The sequence below is a fragment of the Harpia harpyja genome, chromosome 20, assembly GCF_026419915.1.
Source record: "Harpia harpyja isolate bHarHar1 chromosome 20, bHarHar1 primary haplotype, whole genome shotgun sequence".
Taxonomy (NCBI): domain Eukaryota; kingdom Metazoa; phylum Chordata; class Aves; order Accipitriformes; family Accipitridae; genus Harpia; species Harpia harpyja.
In genome coordinates, this window is record NC_068959.1 from 10,053,190 (window position 1) to 10,075,517 (window position 22,328).

Here is a 22,328-nt window from a genome sequence, read left to right on the forward strand (position 1 = left end):
TGCCCTCATGTGCATACTGTAGATGAGCACAAGTTCCTCTCCTCCCTTCCTTGCACTCACCCTGAGGTATCTGTACAGCAGTCACAACCCCTCCAACCTTCATTTCACAAGACTGACAAACCCAGCTCTTCTCATCTCCCGTTCCCAATCACTTGGGGTACCACTCGCCCCTTACCATGGAAGTGAGGTGATCTTACACAAAGGAAAAACTTCCCATCACTGGTGTGAGGAACTTCTGGGGTCATTTTTCCACACCCAGGGACAGCAAGCAGTGTTGAACAGAGTATCCTTCAAGAACATATTCTGTGAATTGAGGGAAAGTCTTTGTTTCACAATACTAAACAGCACTCCATGACAGTGCTGCCCAGAAATTCCCCATTTCCTGCCTCCACAGACTTTTAAGTGTGGCTAGAATGGAAACAGTCTAAATTATGTAGTGCCTAAGTGTTCTGCTATTGTTCTGCTTTGCCCATGATCGGGCAGCAAGGACCAGAGGCGGCCAGGAGGTACCACCACGACACAGAGTGGAAATGGGGGAGAGCGTGTGCATCAGAAGTTCCACTGATCTCCAAGGGGAACAGAGAGCTACTATTGCAGAAGAGCCTCTCAACATACTTAATTCATGGAATTTCAGTACAAGAATCACATAACCAGGTGTAAAAATCTTCAAATGTAATTTATTAAGACATTCAGCTATGTCTGTCAGTCTACATCCAAATTTACTACTAAAAATAAAATAGTATCACATTTCACATTAGGAATACCAACTTTGAAAAACACTTGAGTCAAGCCTATCGTATAAATAAGTGACTAATTTCTCTTCATATCAAAATTCACATAAAAAAATTTGCCTGCCCCCTACTCCCACCTATTTCCCCACCCCAGTCCCTAGTTCTACTTGAAGCCATGATGCATGTAAAAATTTAAGTATGGACATGTCCTTGTCAAAGAAAAAAGGTGCAAACCTATTAACAGCTTTAAAAGTGGCATTTGCGGAGTCTGATCATACACAATAATGTACTCATTCCCAAAGTGCAAATATCGCCAGAGTTTAATACTGTTTTAATTCAGCTGCAAGAATTAAACGTTACACAGCACAGTACTGCAAGGCCTCTATCTGTGCCCTAAAACTCATCCCACTTTCCTCCTGCACATGGTAGCAGAGGTCAAAGTGTTCATTAGAGCTTTAGTTTACTTCATGCAGCCCAGACTGTGCCCATTATTAGCAAAAGTTTCATATACATCAAAATATTGAAGACTCTGTCATAAAAGTCAAGAGTCACTATAGATTACATGAATTCAAATGCGATTGCCCCACCAAGAACACCCAAAGCATACACATGACGTATTAAGAGTGCTTCCATCTTCTAGTACAATCACTGCTGTTGTATCTTTGATTTTTTGCTTACGTGCCATAAAAAGTTTTGTCAGCAACCAAAGCTGCACCTCGGTCAGAGACTAGCAACTCACTGCATTTAACGCCTCTCAGGTACCCTGGGACATGGCCGTATGCGATACCCTCTTCCTGATCAAAACAAAAGCCAGCGTTCTGTCCATCTGTCTACAACTTCTCACAGACCTCTCGTTCCTCTTATCCCTCACCTACGTCTTGAAAACACTCTTTCACTGCAATTTATTTCCAGACATCCTTCCTATGCCCACAGTTCAGAGAGCTTCTGGAGTCATTTCTACTACATCTCACTGGAGTTACCACTACCAAGCAGCCCATAAAAATCAGCATGGGAGATTACATTTTGACCAGCATTAATAGCTAAACTTCTTTCACAGCTGTGGAAGGATAGGTTTTCTTCTGAGTCAAACTTGGATCTCTGAAATGTGTTTGTTCCCGCGTCATCCTTTGTCATCTTAGAGCTCGACACAAACCCTCGGATCTCGAGCAGGGCACCCCTCTGGGGCTGCAATTAGTTCTGCAGCACAAGCTGCTCCCTGGCTGGCCTCACACGGGTTTGTGTCACTGTCCAGGCTTTGAGACCCCTCCATCTCAGCAGAGGCCTCCAGGCCGTCCTGTCCAACAGCAGGCTGTCCATTGCTCTTGCTAGGGCTGTCTTTCATATTTGGCCCATTGTCATGTTCAACACCAGGGGGCTCAGCTGCATCTCCAGGTCTCGTATTTTGCTCTGCACTAGGATTTGGCTGTTGAACTGGCTCTGGTCCCAGTCCTGGTAGCTGTGAAGGGCTCTTAAGTTGGCAGTGGCACAGAGGGCAGGTTTCCTGCACATACAGCCATTTCTTAAGACAACCCGCGTGAAAAAAATGGCTACATGGTGTGATCACAGCAGTTTTCATATCCTGAAAGACACAAAAAACCAAAGATCATATTATTTGTAATCCCATTCCTCTTCTCTCACCCCATACATCTAATGGGTCCACTAGACAGAGGAGACAGAAGCAGTCCACAGGCAAGTAAGAGAACGTTCCTTCCTTCATACCAACAAGGCTCTGCATTCAAATACACACAAAATTCAAACACAAGCCACGTCTGGCTGTTTATATTACAGGGATCAGCAATTAGGCAAAAAGCTTTGTTTGTATGCTATTATTACACTTAAATAAAAACTTTTGTAGAATGACAGTCACAGGATTAGTTGGTTTAAGAAACAATTGTGCAAGTCAAAACCAGCACACCTACAGATGCAACATGTAATAGCAGCAAACCAGAAATGAAGTAACACCCTAACTGTTGTCAGCTCAGAGCCACGTTATTACCAGTCTGGTGTTTCAAACACTGCCATGCAACCTGGCACCAGTAGTTTTACTCTTCAGAGAATTTGAATCAAATTAGGAGTCCAAATTAGTGCACTCCAACTGCACACTACTAATCTTAGGGTGGTTCTTTCACCATCATACAGAACTACAATTTCTATCCAAGAGAAAGAGACTTTGGACCTACAGGTGCGGTAAAGATATTACTTTCAGCATTAATTTCTAAGGTCCTTACATCTGCTGGCTTACATTAGAAAGACCCTTAACCTTTTGATAATTAGGTTTCTGTTATAAAACTGACATTGCACATGAAGTAGAAATAGCAATGTCTGTAGAGACTGAGCTGCTTCTACAGAATAACAACACATCAGCTACTGAGTACACATTGTCTTTCACTAACAAAATCTTCCACTAATAAAAAGGGCACATTTGCTGTTACTATTGAGACCAGGTCAAACCAAACATGAGAGGTTTCAAAGAAGCTCAAGGACACAGTTTGTTATGTAATGGGAGAAAAAAGAATGAAAATTTAAACATATCCAAACTATCTCTTTATTCATAAAAACTATCTTGGTGACAGCACTCCAAATCAATTTACATAAAGCAGAAAACTGGGTATTTCAAGTAACTTACTGAGCACAGTATTACTCATTAAACATAATTCAAGTAACTTATTTTACTACTTGCAGACTGAACTTGACAGTCTAGAGGTATTTCAATTCAAGTCCATCTTTTGAGACTGCCATTCTTACCTGGTAGCAGATGGCACAGATATCATTGTGTTGCTCCAACTGCTCTTTTGTGGCTACGGGCAGTGATTTTATCTTATTTACAGCGTCTCTGCGAAGCAGGAAACTTTTCCACCCCAGTTGGGCCCGCAGCCACACATTGTAATAGGAGTGAATGAAGATGATCACAGAACCCATCACAGTCCATTCACCAAAGATCGTTTCTGAGACACCGTATGCCACCACACAGAGAGCGACGAGGAATTCCAGCAGCCGGTACGTGCCATTTACGTAATAAATCACATCATCCATATTTTCTACTGGTTCTTTTCTGAACTCCTCCACCATAAACAAAACATAAATGAAGAGTGTCCCAAGCACCTGTAACACAGAGCAAGACCAAGAGCTCAGCATTTGATTCTGCACTGGCTCTTAAGTCATTCAGCATTGTCCATCAAGCTCTGTACGCACAATGTTCCCAAATCAGACAGAGGGCAGGCAAGCCCCAAAGTAGTAAAATTGCTGCTGAACTTCAAGACAAATAGAAGTCACTCTTTCTTGCAAAGCATTTAAGCTTGTTCCCAAGTACTTCTCTGAGTCCAGAACATAGCTGAGTTGATTAAACAAAAGTGCTGAGCATCATGAGAGGCAATTTTAGAAATGTAATAATTAAAAAAACCAAGTTATAACAAATACTTATAGTAGAAAACATTTCCTGTATTTACACTACAGTGTTTTGAACATCAAATTGCTTTCAAAGAGCCATAGCTAAATAACAACAGTTAAATAAGTACTCTGGGGAAAAAAAACCTTTTTACTATGATAGTCATGGCCTCAAAAGCCTTCTGGCTTTACAATTTGCGATAGACTTCCATTCACTTATGTTCTCAGCCCACCCCTAGGAGCTCCTTAGACTCAGATACAGGATAAAGAAAGAGATTTTATATCATATCTTGTACTTCTGCCCTTCTATCATCCCTGTTCTTTTATCATCATATATTTCCCCCCTAGAGTAACAGGATCACAGCTAATGCAGGACTTCACAGTTACTACAGGGCTAACATTCTTACCTGAAGAGAGGTTAGAATACTGCTGGAGATAATGATCAACAGCCAGAAATCCATGTGGAAAAACTGACAAATCATGTAGGCCATGTACGCAGGGAACACGAGTAAGAACAAACAGAGGCTGACTGCTCGGAAGTGCTTCCACAGACTCCTGCAACCAACACAATAGGTTTTTATTTTTTAGGTCAGATTTGAGTGTCAGAATAAAAATAGGCTGACTGCTGGATGTAGGCACGTTAGATGTTTGCTCAAGGCTTTAACTTGTTGAAAGGAGCTTCTATTTTACTTGGAAACAGCCTCATTCCCAGCATGCATGTCTACAACACATACACTATGAAGAGTTCCCTCTCATCTGACTTCTGCTGTTTTCAATACAAAGACAAGATTATGGGCAAAAATTCACCTACAGTAATTGTCATAACGGGTCAAGTCAGTGGTTAGACAAATTAAGTACCTGAGATACTGAATGTTTTAGATGAAAGCTCATTAAAATAAAGAAAATTATTAAATAAGCATGTAACTGTTTGTACACTTTTCTATATAGACACAGTTCTCCCAGATTATATACTTATTACAACTCTCCTATGTCTCTTTGCTAATACGCATGGGGCAAAGGTACTTCCCTTCATCACCAGATTTAACCCTTCTGCCTTTAGAAGTATATTCTCCCATTCAGGGATCGCAAAGGAAGAAACGTAGCAGGACTTGAACATCCATCTCTGCCAGTCTTTACTCTGCTCCTATCATTTACTTCTTCCTAATCTCCTCCTCAACCTAAACACACCATCAATCTTTTTACACCCACCCATTTGTGAAGGCTTTCAGAGTATCTCTAGTAATTTACTATACTACCTCTACATGTTCCTCAGTTTGTATTTTAACCTTATTTAGCTCTGGAAATGAGGTACAGAAAAAGTGAAAGTATCGGGGGGACAGGACAGCAGCATAAACCAGCTAATTTAATACAGTCTGAAGAAACATCAGAATGCTACTAAGAGGTCTGCAACTCTGTGTCTGTGGGTGAGAAAGAAAGGGAGAGCTGAAATGGAATTTATGCTGATCCTAGTTGATTTAGAACTGCTTGGGAGATTTGGCAGAAGAGAGTTAAAACTTGCTATCACCACAGACTGCTTGTTTAAGCTGGGCAGATGCTCATATCCTGGCTCTACTCCCTTTTCCTCTGTTAGTATATTTGAAGTTAACATTGCTGCAGGCAGAACATAGAGGCTACTTGTAGCCTCTAAGCTAAACAAACTCTCTATGCATAAATAAACCTTCTCTTTTATTTTTTCACTTACAGGTTACAGAAAGGGAAAAGACACAAGCAATTAACAAAGATACAAACAGATTAATACAAAAACACCAGATACCAATACAGCTCTTCAGAACAAAAATTAAACTTAATGACAATCCCACATGATCAGAACATCTGGTACGCTAATGCAAGCCTTCCACCTCTTATTTTCTGCCAGTAAACCCTACCATTTTGGGATCACATCCTCACAAAAAAGTAGGTTTTAGAATATCTAACACAAGGTCACTCACAGAAACTTCCCATCTTCAGTGGCTGAGATCACTACATTAGAGGGAAACCTACCCCACTGCAGAGGAGGTTAAGCAAAACCGTTCTGCAAATCCACACAATGGAGTGTGGGTGGGGAGAGCACAGGCACTGGAGTCCTGGATTTGGTTAACTGAGACCACAGTGCACTGACACTCTTCCTAGTGAGAAAAAACACTGAACAGTGTAATACTCAGAGTGGGCAGCCAGCAGCTGCAGAACAGCATGGTCTTGCACAGGCTGGATGGACACAGTCCTGAGCAGGGGCAGGTGACCAAAGTCACCCGTTTGCCAGCATACAGCATGATGAACAGTATTACTGTGCCCTTGAGGGAGTAGGATAGAGAGGGAAAAACTAGAGAATTTAGACTAGAAAAAAAATCTGCATACAAAAAAAGACAGGATAACCTTACAAGATACTAAAAATCCAAATAAGGCCATCAATTACTAGTTTATCACCTCCTAAAACAGCACTGAGTAACTTTCAGTTTAGGAAACCAGTCTCTTACTTGTCCCTTGAGGCTCCCAATGCCAAGACAATGGGATCAGCAATTTCCAGCATGGACTGAAGTATGGATGCCACCACAATGAAAAGAATAATACTGAGCAGGAATGCCCGATGCACAACTTGGAGCTCAATCAAACCTGTCTGCACAGCCAGGATCAGGAGTGTGACTCCTTCAGTCATTCCCCTGCAGATCAACACAGTCAAAAGAACATCAGTCACATCTTTCTGTGTGTCAATGCTGGTTCAAAAATACATCTAGAAACACCAGGAAATAAACTGTCTGTTTCTGCCACAACCCTTCAAACATCACTGGTTTTAGCTTTTACTGATGTCCCTGCTAAGGCTTTAACCATAGAGGAATGTTTTCAGAAATGCTGTTGGGGGTTGGGAACTAACAGATTTGAGAACCCTGCTCCTGACTAGCAGCACGTGGGCTACATCCAGCCCAGCAGACACCACCCAATGACAGAGTGCCCCCCAGCACAAACCATTTTAAGGACCCTGGTTGTATCTTAAGAGGAGGAACCCACCAGCTTCAGTGTTGCCTACACAAGCCCGAAGCAGCCCTGCTATGTCTACACCTGGGCACCAGTTAGCCTCATTCCTAGATCACCATGAAGACCCTCTCCACCTCTTCTATTTCCCCATCACCACCCTCCTGTCTGTCCTTTGGCCCTAGGGAAACATCCTTGACTCAACACCCCACCCAGTGCCCAGTTTAGGCAAATCAGCAATTTAGGCATTTTTCAGTTTATTCTCTCTTTACCTACACCAAATACAGCTGTCCACTTCTTTTTGGCTTGGAACCTCAGACTGAATTTAACACCTCCAAGGAGCACAATTTGGCACCAGCATTTGACGCAGCTGAAGTACAGATCACCCAGCACTACATGCTTCCCCAAAAGATACTTTTATGTAGACTACTCCTGGGCGACTCCAATTTATACCATTTTTGCTTCCACATCTTGGAATCCAAAATGTAAAACCATTTTGCATATGGTCTGAACTTTCTATAGAGTTAAGGGCTGGAATAACTGAGGAAGGTAGTGTCATACCTAGGATCCCAGTTTCATATTAGACAAGTTGGGACAAGCGTTAAGAGAACGCAGTTTCTATACTTTGGCTATTTCCCATAGTAATTTACAGGCAATCCATACAATGCTATGTTTTAAGCCTCATAGATTAGTAATGTTTCACACATGACTACAGGGTAAATGAGGAAATGGAAATATGAAGTGTTTATATTATGGGGGCATGTGAAAATTTTCCAGTGACTCATAAAAATGAAAGCACTAAGACAATCAAACTGTGCAATTATAAATCCCAGCTAATAGCCCTGAATTTGTTACAGAAATGAACCATCTCCCAACAAGTCTGTGACAAGCTGTATTTTCACCTCAAATCCTTCCAATACATAGACTGGCATACAAAAAGCCTGTCAAGGATACCCAAGAGTTCCCAAGTTAAAAAATTGCAATGCAACCTGTATATTTCTATATAAACCCTTTTTTGCCTGCTTCTTTTTAGATCCGAGGCACAACGAGGCACTTACCTGTTCATAGCAGGATCATTCATGAATGCTCGGTAACCCTGCAAGTAAAACTTGCAGAGAGTCAGAACTCCCAAAGCAACAAAAGAGACTGTGAAGACCAAGCCCAGCAGTGAGTATGGAGTGCTACAGCATTCGGCAATACTGGCAGGAGAGGGGAAAAGAAACAAAAAGAAAAGGTCCATCAATTAAAAGCAATGTGATGAGCTCTCCCCTTGTCCTGTTAACTGTGCAAGCTGGTTTTGAAGCAAAATTGGATTGGTTTAATGAAAATATTAAAAGCTCTACAGCACCATGAAACCTCCTATCGAAAGATGAGACTTATTCTGTTCCTTCTTTCTGAGACAACTTCATCTTAGCTCCCCAGCCAATGCTGCTGTCGGGCTGGAGCTAGGGCTGTACTATGGTCCCCCTCCAGCGCTGTGCCACACGGTGGCACTGTCCTGCTTGCGTGGGTTTTTCATAACCAAGTCAATTCGATAGCCACAATGCACCCAGGTTGCTTGCTGAAATTTCAGCCAGATACCAGAAAGAGAGTTAAAGCAGATAGATTCACTAAGGCACTTTCCACTCAGATCCACAATAGTGCAAAAATCAAACTGATAAATACTATTGGGAGACTGGGGGCTTTTTGGTAGCATTCACATCAGGTTCAGGCAGAAAACATTTGTCTTTCAAACGACTGAGCCACAAGCAGCAAAATAAGACAGCAAAGAATATTCTCCCTCAGCAAGCTTCTTCCTCTCTTTTGCTACAGCAGTGAAGTCCCAAAGATTGAGACCCCAGAATACATTTGATGATGCTGAGAACAGCTGCATTACTTCAGCTCCCTCACCTTAGGGCTGCTTTTCTGCTGATCCTGGCATTGCAATATTTGGAGCAGTCTAAGCCTCAGAACATACTTCAGCTTCTGAAACACAACACTGACAGAACAAGGGGAATGCAGTGCAGTGCAGTGCAGTGTACCCACATGCCCCAACACTAGGTAAAGAACCAGCTGTCAGCCAGGGATTACACATCTGGAAATCCTCACATACATAATCCAAAGTAATACACTGACACCCCCACTCATTTAAAAAAAAAAGAAAAAAGAAAAAAATCTTTGCTTGTTCACCAGGGTAGTAGTCTGGTGAGAGAAATTATGGTGGTCAAAAACATGTCATGCTAGTTTACCGACTGAAGAGTGAACTAGTCCAGTGCTCTGACAAAAGAGTTTTGAGGAAGCATATGCTTCACGAATAAACAAAGCTCATCCAAGGGACATTTACTTTGTCTCTCTTAATAATTACTTTAATCAGAAATCTCCTTTGAAAGCAATTCACAGCAGAAAATGTTGATGTGTTTACATATACCATTTGCAGTGCTTCTGGTAAGCCTTCAAATTCTGCCTATCAAATCAAGCAGGGCTGAAAAAGTTCCTGCCGGTCAAGGTAGTGAGAAACGCAGTATTTAAAGCAGCTATTTCTGTAGGATATTTTAGGAACTCTTAAGTTTTGCTTCAAAATAAACTATCTGAAATCAAGAATCCTGGCTTTTCTGCCTGATGCTCAGTTCTTTTTATGTCAAGAGTAATTTTAGTACCCTTCTTAAACTTCCTTCCAGATGATCTACTATGCAAGGGTCCCAGAGGAGCTTAAAAGCTCAAATAAGCTCTCAGTGTTATGTTTATGTGTCAAGCACAAGTTTATAAATTGTCCCAAAGAGCTGAACTCTTCAAGGCTTCTCAAAAACCACAGCAGTTACATACTTACCAAAAAGAGTTTTCAGAGGAGCAGCAAGGACAATGAAAGCTACAGAACAGTTTTTAAACAGCAAACATGCAAGCAAGAGCTTTCCAGTCTGAGAAGAACAGACCTATGCTACTTTGGATTTTAAAGAAAAGAACTGTTTGGTCTTTCACCCCCCGCTCCCCCAATACATGAATTGAGGGCATTGAATGAAACTACATGGATTCAGACAATCAAAATGGAGTTTTCATCATACAGACCAAGTTACGCTGTGAAACTCCTTGCCTTGGGATCTTTCAAATGACACAAGCATACATGGGTTCAAGGGCAGAAAGAACAAATTGATGGAAGAGAAGTCTTTTGAGGGTTACAGCCTGACAGCCGAAGTTAGATGTGGGCCTGGATGAGTACTAGGAAGCGCCCTATTTGTCATACTACAGGTGGGCATCTTTCCAGGCACCCATTTACGGCCACTGCTGTAAAGTGGATCCTAGGGTAGATCAATATTTGGTCTGACCTAGTACAGCCACTCAGATTTCTTATAAAAATCAGACACAGCTATTCTGCACACCCCAATTACTCCCACCTGAATTCCAGCCACACTATTTTAAGCAATCATCACACTTAACGGCACAGATGCAGAATTCACTCACTTTCATGGAAGAGCACATCTTTTCTTCCATTTTGTTAAACAGCCAACACTACAGTATTAACTGGCCTGACAAGGTATTTCAGCTCCCTCTTAAAGGGTAAGAGGCTGTCAGTGGTACTACCCAAGTTTGTGTTCTTTAAGATGAATAAGCGTTTATTATTTTTCTACTGTGACAGGGCTGAGAACACTGAGAACATTTGCATAGTTTTTCTGTATTTTTCCAATTGCAGGAAGAACTTCAGAGATCAACTGGTATTCATTCACTCAGATCAAGCCAATGCAAGTTCCCTGTTCTGCCATGAATAGGGGAAGTCTAACAATTTGGTGTAGGAATAAACTCAACTTATTTACAAGGAAAAGGATAGCTTCCTCCACCTCTGCTAACTGCAGTACTCTATTGTAATGAAATTAAAATTGCAGCAGAGATGAACAGGAGGAAAATCTTCAGACACCAATGGTTTAGTTAACAACCAGGTAACATAGTGCTTTTACATAATCCAGTGTGACACCGTAAGCAATTTTAACACTACATGCAATAAAATCCCTGGAATTTCTCCTAATGATAATGATTTTTGACAGCTCACACTATAGCACTATGTATACACACAGAGAGCGCCAAGAAAAAGCTAAGCAATTGGAAAGTCTGATTGGAAAACTGTACTGATGAGCAAGTTACTCAGACAAGTTGCTACCCAAACAGGAGAACTGATGATGTATGGTGTCTAAGGAGTATGTCCTGTTACCTGTGTGTTTAGACAACTATTACCTCTCTTCTCCCCATCCCAGTATTGCACTATCTAATTTGCCTAACCTACCTTCTGCAACACATCCAGTTCCTCTCTGCTCTACACTCCAGCTCCCTTTTGTGTGCTGTAATTTCTAGGTAAACAGCCAGCAAAGGCACACAGGGTCCAGTCAGAAGAATCCCTCAAATACTACCTTTCTCTCAATAACAGCACTAACACAGGCCTCTCTCCTTTACCCTACAATCAGTTTTTACAAAGCTTTTGGGAACTTGGTATCTGTAAGACCTTTATACCTTTGCCAAATTAACCACTGGGCTCAAAAGCTACTGTGGGAGCTGGCTACTTCAGCTGCTTGGATGAACTCAGGAAGGTGTCCCACACCTGAATAAAGCAGCAAGACATAAAGGACTCAGAAAGCAACACAATGAGTAATGTATCAGTTGGACTAAACTTCAGCTGAAATATCTCAGACTTAAAACCAATCTGTATACTGAGAACAACTTCTGGACCAAAGCTCTAATTATAGCTATACCCTCATCAAAGAAATATTTTGCTTTCTTTGGGAAACTCCCACATTCTACTAATTCTGTCTGTTCTGAATGGAATCCATGCCTCTCTGAAGGACAAGCTTAACAGAGTTTACATGCATGGTCATTGCGATAAGGACAAATATTTGTTAGGTATCCAAATGCAATAAAGCCAATCTACATATCTAGTCTTTAAAAGAGTACACGCATTCACTTCAGAAGACAGCCAAAACAGAAAACCGACTATTTGCAGACCAGTTAATTACCTTGTCAAGAAGAGGAAGAGGAGCCTCTCTCTTGAGGCAGGCTGGTCCCGTGTACTGAAATAGGAATAGATCTGAAGAGCAAATAAGACAAGCCAAAACACCATGAAAAGAACTGGGACAACCAGCTGGTTCCACAGAGACATTCCCAAAGCCAGGAGACCATACACTTCCACCACCTGGGCAAGACAGAAAAATGCAGTTTGTTATTGCTTCACAGCACCTGTGATTTGATAACAAAAAGGACAGTCAACAATATAGTCACAAGGAAGCTAAGTATAATTCACATGGCATTAGCTATCCCAAAGGAAAAGAGAAGGTACATCAAATTACAGTTTGACAAATTACCGCTGTCTGTCTTGAAGTAGGGACAAGTACCTGACTGTGCAGCAATCAGACCAGCTGAATGCCCCTTCCTATGAATAACTGGCTTGGAGCTGCTGACTGCAGCCCACTCGCAACCAGAGCGGTGATGATGCATGCCTCCAGTTCATGCACAACCCTCTCATACCTTTTTGCCCAGCTTAAGTCACAGCAATGTTGTCTTCTGTGTAGCTATTGCCAAGTCACTGTACACACTACATACTGAAATATGAGCCACATCACTTCAGCACAGTACATCTGCTTTGCCGAACTGTTTTTAAAGGAAAAACTTAATACCTCAGACGTTTTATGTTTAAGTATCTCAAAAAGAACATGTACCAGACTTCTGACTGTTCCTAATCCACCAAGTGTTTTGAAATTTGTGCTTAAGAGTTGTTTCAGAAGACTGAAGCTCAAATTACTTCTTTTGTATTGCAAAGACTAAGTTACAATGCAGTCAATTCCAAGGAGCTGGAACTTCATATAGCTGGACTTAATACAAAAGGTCAAAAGGAAATCACTCATACTATTTCCTCATCACCTGCTTCCCACAATAACGCACAATCCACAACGGCTAGCAAATTTTAGCAAATGCTAAAAAAGCTGCCTACTTAGTCTTTCATGACAAGCATAAGGGTATTACATTTGTGGGATGTATGTACTGTGGCTAATCGACAAGCAATACGCTGCTGGCAGGGATACGGTGCCAAGCTCCTGCTTTTAGCTTTGCACACAGACTTGTGAAGGAAGTGCATCTGCCCTCAGGAGACTCCCTTGGCCTCTCCCTTGGCCTGGGACCAATGCAAGCAATCCTGTGCAGCTCCTGGCAGAGTGCTCCACCACATTGGGAAAGGGTCATACTACGCTCATAATGTAGATTCATAACTGTAAGGTATTTTTGGCATCAGCTGCAAGTAGGCAGCCAAGGTTCTGGACCTGCTTTTAAATTATACCATTAGCCACAGTCTGAAATACACACACACACACACACAAACCTGCCTTGGTCCACCTGTTACAGCTGTCTCAGGAAACACTCCTGGTGTTTAACATCCCAATATTCACTAAGTTTTGCCACTGATATCAAAATAGCAATCAAATCCAGCCTAAAATAGTAGTAAACTCACAAACACCAGGATGAAAGCATGATTGAAAACTAACTAGTGCACAAAGTTATAATGATGGAAATACAAGTAGGAAAATATTCAAGACAAAACAGCAATACCCTCCTCTGGAATAAGCATACTAAGCTTGATTTTTAGTGGAGTTGCAACCAGTTACAAGAACACACTATAAGCCAATGTTTCTTTGTATTCTGTTTCAGGAACACAGGCAAAGAGCAGCAAGCTCTTTAAAAAGAAAAAAATCCAGTTTTCCCATTGTCAATACAATGCAAAAACCACTCACACACAACTTTTCATTCCAACCCACTCTCGACTACATCCATTTAGAAAAGCAGCATACAACACTCTTCTTATAAATCCAGTGTCACATGACAAAGTTTCTGCCATTTTCTCTGTATTCCCAAGGAAAAAACTTCATGCTCTCTGCATAAAAACTCAGGACAAAGACTATGATCAATGTCCAAAGGCCACGTACAAGGAATACTTCTTCCTCCCAATTACAACACTGTAATAGAGCCTGGCATGCAAAGATCTGAAATACAGTGGGTGGCAGAGACAAGCAATCCTAGAGATGAGGAGACATGTGTAACAGCTGTATTTAGAACACAATTCTGACAAAAAAAAAAAATCTGCAAGAAACAACTATTTCCCCTCTCATCCCAGAATGCATTTGCAATTAAAACATCCATAAGATGAAGTCTTTTAAACATAAGTGTCTAACAAAAGAATAGATACATGACTCTCAACTCTGAATCCTATCTGAATTTGCCTTCAGGAAGCTAAACTCTGCATCCGTTCACGCACATGGAAAATGGAAGTGCTGGTTCCGACCTGCTATAAGTCTTCAAGCTGCACAAAGACATATAACTGCTTTACCCCAAACATTACCACTCTAAGTAAATAGTAAGCATGATTTTCCTATTCCCACTGGAAAACAAGGATATTGAAGCTTTGCCAGTTAGCTCCTGAATTAGTTTTTAATCAGCAAATCTACAAGTTAGTTATGGACGAGATCAGACCGTGCTAGGTGCTGTACAAGCATAGAAGGATAATCCTGCTCCAAAGACCAATTGCATACAAAATAAATAACCAGACAGTAATGATCAACGTAACAGGCTGAGACCCTGGGACACCAGACACCTACTGCTGCCAAGTTTTTGTTTGTGTATGACAGATATGACAGCAAAGAGCTTTAAAGAGGGCTTTGAGAGAGCTTAACAAGTTAGTTTTCAGACTGTTTCTGGCCTGAAGAGCAGAAGGCAGAAAACCAGTGGCTTGGTTTGAAGAAAGTCCAGCAAGTGGTGAGAGCTGAAATAGTGGGTCAGTCAAAAGTCAAGCACGCATCAATCTTTTTATATTGAAACATATAGAAGGATGCATATACACATTTTTTAATATAAAAAAAATGTGAGGTGTGATGTTTCTGAACCACTAACAAAGTGTCTTTTCAACTAAATATATACCAGATGTCAAAGTGTTAACAAAATGGATACACAGCAGAAATAGAGAAGACTGATCTGACAAGTTTTTTGTTAGAGGTCTCAGCAATGCTGCTGTTCTAAAGAAAATACTACAGACCTTTCAATTCACTGTCCCAAGTTACGAATCACTGACTGTAAGTCAGTGATTATTACAGTCAAAATCAACTTTAGTGTTACTACCAATTTAACACTACTATAATTACAAATGCTTTTCATACAGAAGGCATTTCTTGAACAGCTACTACAATTAATGCACAGGGACTACCTTGCTCACTTAATGAGGCTGTAAATAAATTCCATTCTGCCACAATCTTGTATTTTAGACTGGATTTGGGAAGGACTAAGCAAAGTCCAAGCAAAGTGGACACGCTCAGCTGGCCAGCAGCATACTTGAGGCTAGTGTCATAACTCATAGGTTATGCTCACCCATACAAATTATAAACTACCATAAATCAAAGAAAGAAGATGCTATGGATAGGAACACATTTGGTTTGCTACGAAAGCATGAGTTAACACACCCACAGTTGCACAGAAGACAGCCAAAGTATTTTTTTATTTCTTTCCCGCAAAAAAAGGATCAGGCCAAAGAAAATAAAATTATTACGTTCGCTGTCTTACCTGGACAAGCTCCCTGTATGCAGATTTCGCCAAGTTATAGGGCACCAGAAGATTTGATGCCAGAAAGTAGAGAACTTCCAAACCAGTGAAAATCATGGCAAATTTGTTGATGACGACAATGGTTTCCAAAGGGACCAGGCAAAGTCGTGCCAGCAGAGGGAGCATGTGAGCAGAGAAAAGCCAGATCTGTTTTGTTTTCATGACGCAGGAGCAGAGCGTACATACCACCAGCTGACCTGAAAACGCGACACAGTATTTTATAATCAAGCTGATTATCCCCTTCAGGAAAAAACGTATTTTAATACATTATCTTTCCATAACACAGTTATCAACATCCAGCATATTATGACAGTTCTAACTAGGACATATCTGTTATGAAACCAGGCTCCTCTGCATCTTTTGCTGGGTCACAAAAGTTACCGTTTTCAAACTACACACACTTTCACTTTACAGATTAGTGAGATGTAAACCCAAAACACATGCAGAATCATACTGAGATTAATATGAAGTCCCAGGAATAAATCATGCAGAGGATAACCCAACAAGTCATCCCTCTTTTTCCTTAACATCCCCAGCTCAACTTAAATTCCATCAGTATCTGTATACACAGCAGTAGCTCTTCTGAAACCCAACTATACTACTATTTCATCTCGACCTATGCAAAAAAAGTAATCAGAGGTCCCAAATGGCTTTTAGAGCAACAATATTTATACTGTCAAGAGGAATTACTGGCCAAGAACAGCAACAGGAGAACAGCCAGGTCAGCAGCTGAGACTTCAGTAATTTCGTAATGCCCTGAGGCAGTTGCTCAAAATTATCACTGAAGCTTGCAAGTGACAGATAATTAACAACTAAATTCTCTTTAACAGTTGGCAGGGACACAAGCACATCTCTCCCACACACCCAGAGATTTGGAGAGTGGTATTTCTAGAGCAGACCACTCCAGTATAACTGCTCCCATTAGAGTCACTGGAAGCTGTACCCTTTATCTCAGAGGAAACGGAATAGGGTGAAACGCACATTGCCTGGGTAAGAACAATTCTCACTCATCATTTTGCAGTAAGGAAAAGGTTTATTGTGCATTATTTAAAAGCAGAACCTTGTTCACCATCTATGCTGGCTTACATCTCTAAGCCACAATACGTGGTACTAAACCCAAGTGCTTATGCTCCATTTTGGAGCTACCTCCACTAATGTTTGCATTTCACAACTCTTCCCCAAACCAGGAGTTAGCCTTAGCAAAACAGAGTAACAAAATCAAGGCTGTTAACATCTCTAGGTCAGCGCTAACTCCATGTGTTCACATAAGCTTACTGACCTTGTAAGCCCTTCTGGATGGGCTGGGGAGGGCAGCTGCGAGAGAAGAAATAGCAGTGCCAGGGTTTTGCTTTCATTCTGCCTGGCTTCCCTACCTAGGAAAGGACTTCTGCTTTCAAAATAACTGCAGCTGAGCTGAAAGCAATCTCTAATCTCTACTACTTAAGCTTACAAAGTTCTTCCTCCTTCACACTGTCCTCTTTCAAGTTTAAGTCCTACTGTCAATTTGCTAGATGTGTTTTTGAATTAGCAGATGTCCTTTCAGAACAAGCACCCTTGCTCTCAGCAAGACACTATCAGCATACTGGATCTTATAAGCCTCAGAGAAAGTTACTCATCTTTTTAGAAGATCAACAGACTCCAGCTCTGAAGCATTCTCCCTCTGCTTTGTTGTTCTCTGCCCACAGACACACTGCTACAACCCTATTTAAGATACCACCAGCACACTGCTGTGCTGTAATATTCAGGAGCCCAGCACAGTCGGCTTGCGAGGATTTCTGCGACTCATGGTAACTAAGGCAACCCAGCTTCACACACAAAGGGATACAAATACCAGCATCCAATATGTTCTTCAGGATTTAATAACAGTGTCATCATCTGAAATAAAATATTGCGACAACAACATGTTAAACAATTCAGCGCTCTTTGGGATGACTCTGGAGCTCTCCAATCACAAAACAGGACCTCTGAGTTCAGTCTCATCTCATGCAACAGCAAAACCTGCTTTCCTCCAACAGTGATGTGCTGAGTATGCTGGTCATCCCTGCTAAACTCTCTGACCCTCCCACCTTTTTAATTTAAACACTGATCAAAAGTTATGTGTGTTGGGAAGGAGAGCTGTACACCATCAAAGGAAATACACGGAGCACTTTCTCTGGAGGCCCCAATCTGCTTCCTGAAGTCTGCATCTTGTCAATTCTCAACCTCTTCAGGAAGGGCCTGAAAATGTCTCCAATGGAGCTTTTAGTGATTGGTACTTCCCATTTTAAACTGGGATAGCAGCACCTTAGCTCAGGACAGACAATTTCTCTCTGCAGTAAATCACAGTTTATCTCCATGTAGGGCTGTGCACTGTCAGTCATTACACATAACACAGCAGGATCAGTCAGAAGAAATTAGTTTGTACCTCATACCAAATCATAACAAGATTTTAACGCTCTAGCTCTCTGTTAAGACTAGCAAATCCAGCTGAATGTTTGCACTCTGTAAACTTAAATGCTGTGGCCTGAAAACTGCCAGACACAGCTAAGGAACCCAACAGCTGGAATCCTCCTGCAGGACACCAGGCTCCTCTGCTAGGGAATGAGGCAATAAGTAAGAAATCTATTGCTTTAAGTTCCTGCCCATTCTTTTCCCTTCCCAAAACCTCCACAAATACATTAAACCTTGCCAACAAGTAGCCAAAGCGTCCCAGCTCATAAGCTAGTGGAAAATGTGCAACAAGAAAGCCTATGCAGTACAGCCACTGTTCAAGCCACTTTGAGTGGGGAACTGTCTTTATTTCATTCCCAATTTTAAAAAGCTGATGTTAAATTGACTGGCTATGTCATTAACTGTTATTCAAAAAACAGAATATCTTAAAAGTTAACATATAATCCCATGATTGCATTAGAAAAAGCAAGTCTTCATGGCAGCATCACTTCCAAAACCACACAGCTTTGTGAGCATGTCAGCTGTGAACGTTACAAAGTAGCACACTCATCCAAGGGGCAGTCTTCGAAGACATTTCCTCCATCCAGCATTTAGGAACGTATTAGTAACCCTAGTCAACAGTCATCAGACTGCATTAGATGAAGGGCAAGAAATGACTATGAAAGCCCATTCAAAAAGCACTAATGAATAAAAGCATTAACAAAGCTTAAATTTGTAAACCAGCTGGCATACTGTACATCATCCCCTTAATTCTGACCAGAACTTTTAGGAACCAGAGCTGTTATCAGTAGCACCATTATTATTCCCCCATGCACCTGCCTCCGTGCCTTTGTCAACAGTGCTGCAGCACAACACTCTGGCAGAACATATAAGAAAAACATGGAGCAAAGCACCTGTCTATTCATTTTGCTGTGAAGACGACACGGTTCAGTGCAATATACTCCTGAGACATGGCAGTTTGCACTGGATAAATACCTTTGTATGTAACAGATTTGAGAAAGTATTTCATATTTATACAAAACACTGTCAAGCCTCATAGCCCACTTTCACAGGTCTTCCCCAAAGATAACTGCTTGCCATTGAGACTAAAATTACACTGTCAAGTTGGCTTTAAAAGAACAGGGGAAATTAATAATGGTGATATTAAGTATGTTAACGTACACACATTTGGTAGTACAGTCAAGCACCTACTTCTGAAAAACAACTACAATAAGGGGACACTTCAGTCTGACACCCAGTACAACCCAAAACTGTATTGGATAGAAACAGTATTATCTTCTTCTCACTTATTTTTAATCCATATTAAAACCTGGATGAAGCATAATGGGTTTGACTCTCGGTTTAGTTTGTCTAAATGTTACTGAATGACACAATGCCTCCTGATCTCTTCCTGCCCAGGCCTGCATGGTGCTTTGTGAAGCTCTGTGAAGGATTCTGCTTTATCATGGGACCCTGCATTGCACCTGACAGATTCAAAGGACTAATTACAAACATTTTCTCATAGAAACATGCTAAAGGCTTTAGTTGTACTTTGGTGTCATTTGACAAGACAGCAAAATATATCTAGAAATTCAGAAGAGAGAAGAAATGATATCTAAAGAAGATTTCCTTTCCTTGAAAAATACCTACGTTTTTTCTATTAAAAAATATTAAAAGCAAAGACAAATGCCACACTTGAAAGTTAGAATGCAGGCAAACAGGAGATGTATATATTCTGGTAGATCTAACATACTGTAAAGAAGTAAACCCATTTATATCTGCCAGTAGCAGCTGCAAGTAAACAGAAAGTAGCTGAGTTTTGCCAACAGTACATGGCTGACTAAATCTGTCAATAATCTGATGAAAACCATAGATCTTAGTGAAAGGAATTAAGGAAGATTTTTCTTCCAAGCTTGTCTCAGGCTTAATTTTAAAATACACATGGTGTGTGTGTATTCCAATATCCTCTCAGTACAACATATGGTATGGCGTAGCAACCTTAACACTGAATTTATTCTCTTCCAGTCAAAGTTCAAAGGGTAAAGAAACAGTCTAGAAAGTCCAATTCTTCAGGACTTATTTGGGATTTTTAGGTAGAGGAGTAATCTCTGCCATTAATCAAACAAAATTTAAATGTAGTTTTGACTTCTTACTCCTTAACTCTTTAATTAGAAATATCCCTGGGACTCTGTTTAAAAAAAAAAATAAATAAATAAAAGCCTGTAGTCCCATGCACACACCCACAAATCTACTTCACCAGTTTTTTGTAAGAGAATGATAGTGTTCATCTATAAAGCAAACAAAGAATAAATAATTGTACAAGACTTTCATTGACAAAAGCTCTACAATTACACGTTACTATTCTACTTTCCACCTAAAGATTATTATAGGACAATCCAGTCCTTCTGAATCAGATTGCGAGTCTGAGACAAACATAGGCACAGAGCATGACAAACAGACCTAGAAAATACTTCAAAACTGCAAGTACGGGAGTATTGGTAAATCAGTGGCATAGAAAAAGCCAGGCAGGATACACCTAGTCTCCCATGCTTCTTGCATATTAATGAGAATCACAGCTACTAAAAGTGGTGAGATTTGAAACCAAGAGGTAAAACGTGCATAGGTTTAAATGAAGAGAATTAGGCAGAGATCTCTCCTGCATCACAAATATTTAAAGCACTTACCTACTAAAGCAGTCATGAAACGATTCATAGAGAGAGGTTCCAGGTACATTGGCCCTTCATATCCTGATTCCAATTCGCTCCTCACGTAATCCCTAAAAAAAGTAATAGTTTGTGGGTTTGTTTTTTTAAGATCCATCTGATCAGACAAGAAGCAATTTATTCATTCCACACATGTAACTTCAGTGTATGTCACAGTCAATTAACTAAATTACAAAAAGCAATATTAACACTACTGTTACAGCAGCCTCACTGATATAAGGATTTAACTGAGGCATGACTTAAGCAAGACAAGTATTATCTGTAATTAGACTCACTGGCATAGCTGTAAAAATCCTTTGGGACATCCAAGCTGTTCTTCAGATTGTGGCCTGAAACTGCTTATTGACAAAGCCTCTTAAGCACCATTCCATTTTTAAGTATCCTTATTAACTGTTCTTCTTCCTACTAGTAATTTCTTTTCCCACCAGCTCCATGTGAAAAAAAAAATTTGAGAGCTTGACAGAGAGGTCTTCCAATTTAATGCTCATAGAATTTCACACCTAACAATTTCTTTGCATTGCATTAAAAAACAGGTATGAAGGAAAAGTGACAGTCATGCACTAGAGTCAGGAACAGAGCTGCTTCATAATCCTTTTATCCAACATGATTTAAAAGTTTAGCTCTATCCTGGAAAACTTGGGGGACCAACCGGATACTCTCAAACTGATAGACTGCTATTGACAGACACAGCAAGATAGTCTGAAAATCCAACAGGATATTTGTAATTTCTCTCAGAAAAGGTTGGCTAGGAGGATGGGCTCAGGCAACCAAAGAAAAACGTAAGAACTTGAGGAGACTAAGCATTTTTCTGCTGTTGGTGATCATCCGCCAGCTCCATCTTCAAGCAGGCTAACATATGTAACAGCAATGTAACTCAAATATGAAATTCACACTAAGAGGAAGCATTTTGCACTTTCAGAAGGTGATCCTGGAACTGCACAGTAGTAATTCTCCAGTGGCTCCTTAATCCCCTGCCATGAGACAGCAGGCAATACTCATGACCCTTTGCATCTGGATCTCCAGCCCCTTTTTCTGCCTTGCCCTGCGATCCTTCCTTCTCCACTCCCAGGATGGCTGCTGCTCCACCCTTGTTATGACACTACCAACTCTGCCATTAGCAGCACAACTAAGCCTGTGGTCACACCTGACTGATAGTGTCCAGTCATTCATGTCTAGCTGCATCACATCCCAGGAATGCCAGACACACTTGATCTGACCCCACATGGAGCAAGTGGAGTCTGTTTGCTCAAGAGGCATGGCACATCGTTTATTACGTATTTATTTATATCAGTGAGGCAAGCCACACTTGCTGGGAACAGATGCAGTCAAAGCAAGGCAAACAGTACCGGAAACCACAACCAATACAAGAACTGCTCTTTTTATTTCAGTGCAGAAAAATATGCAACTCAGTGCTACTGGAAGCATTAACTTCCCACAAATGTGGAAATACACCCTTCTTCTAGTACTGGCTTGCTACCCCAAGCTAAGGTATTCACATTTTCATTTGCAAAAAATCTCTGGA

At 40.9% G+C, this 22,328-nt stretch overlaps 1 protein-coding gene across 4 annotated transcripts in view; it reads right to left on the reverse strand.

Moving 5' to 3' along the window:
* Positions 1-657: 657 nt before the first annotated feature.
* The window catches only part of RNF145 (ring finger protein 145), a 47,182-nt gene continuing 25,511 nt past the window's right edge, over positions 658-22,328 (reverse strand). For 3 of the 4 annotated variants that reach the window (XM_052772242.1, XM_052772243.1, XM_052772244.1), the window contains exons 4-11: positions 20,768-20,859; positions 15,636-15,871; positions 12,056-12,231; positions 8,141-8,281; positions 6,590-6,772; positions 4,523-4,670; positions 3,477-3,833; positions 658-2,310 (exon numbers count right to left, since the gene is read on the reverse strand). In XM_052772242.1, the coding sequence (XP_052628202.1) occupies positions 1,867-2,310; positions 3,477-3,833; positions 4,523-4,670; positions 6,590-6,772; positions 8,141-8,281; positions 12,056-12,231; positions 15,636-15,871; positions 20,768-20,859 (1,777 nt within the window). In that variant the 3' untranslated portion in view covers positions 658-1,866. The remainder of the gene's footprint in view (positions 2,311-3,476; positions 3,834-4,522; positions 4,671-6,589; positions 6,773-8,140; positions 8,282-12,055; positions 12,232-15,635; positions 15,872-20,767; positions 20,860-22,328) is intronic. The other variant, XM_052772241.1, reaches the window with a different exon arrangement.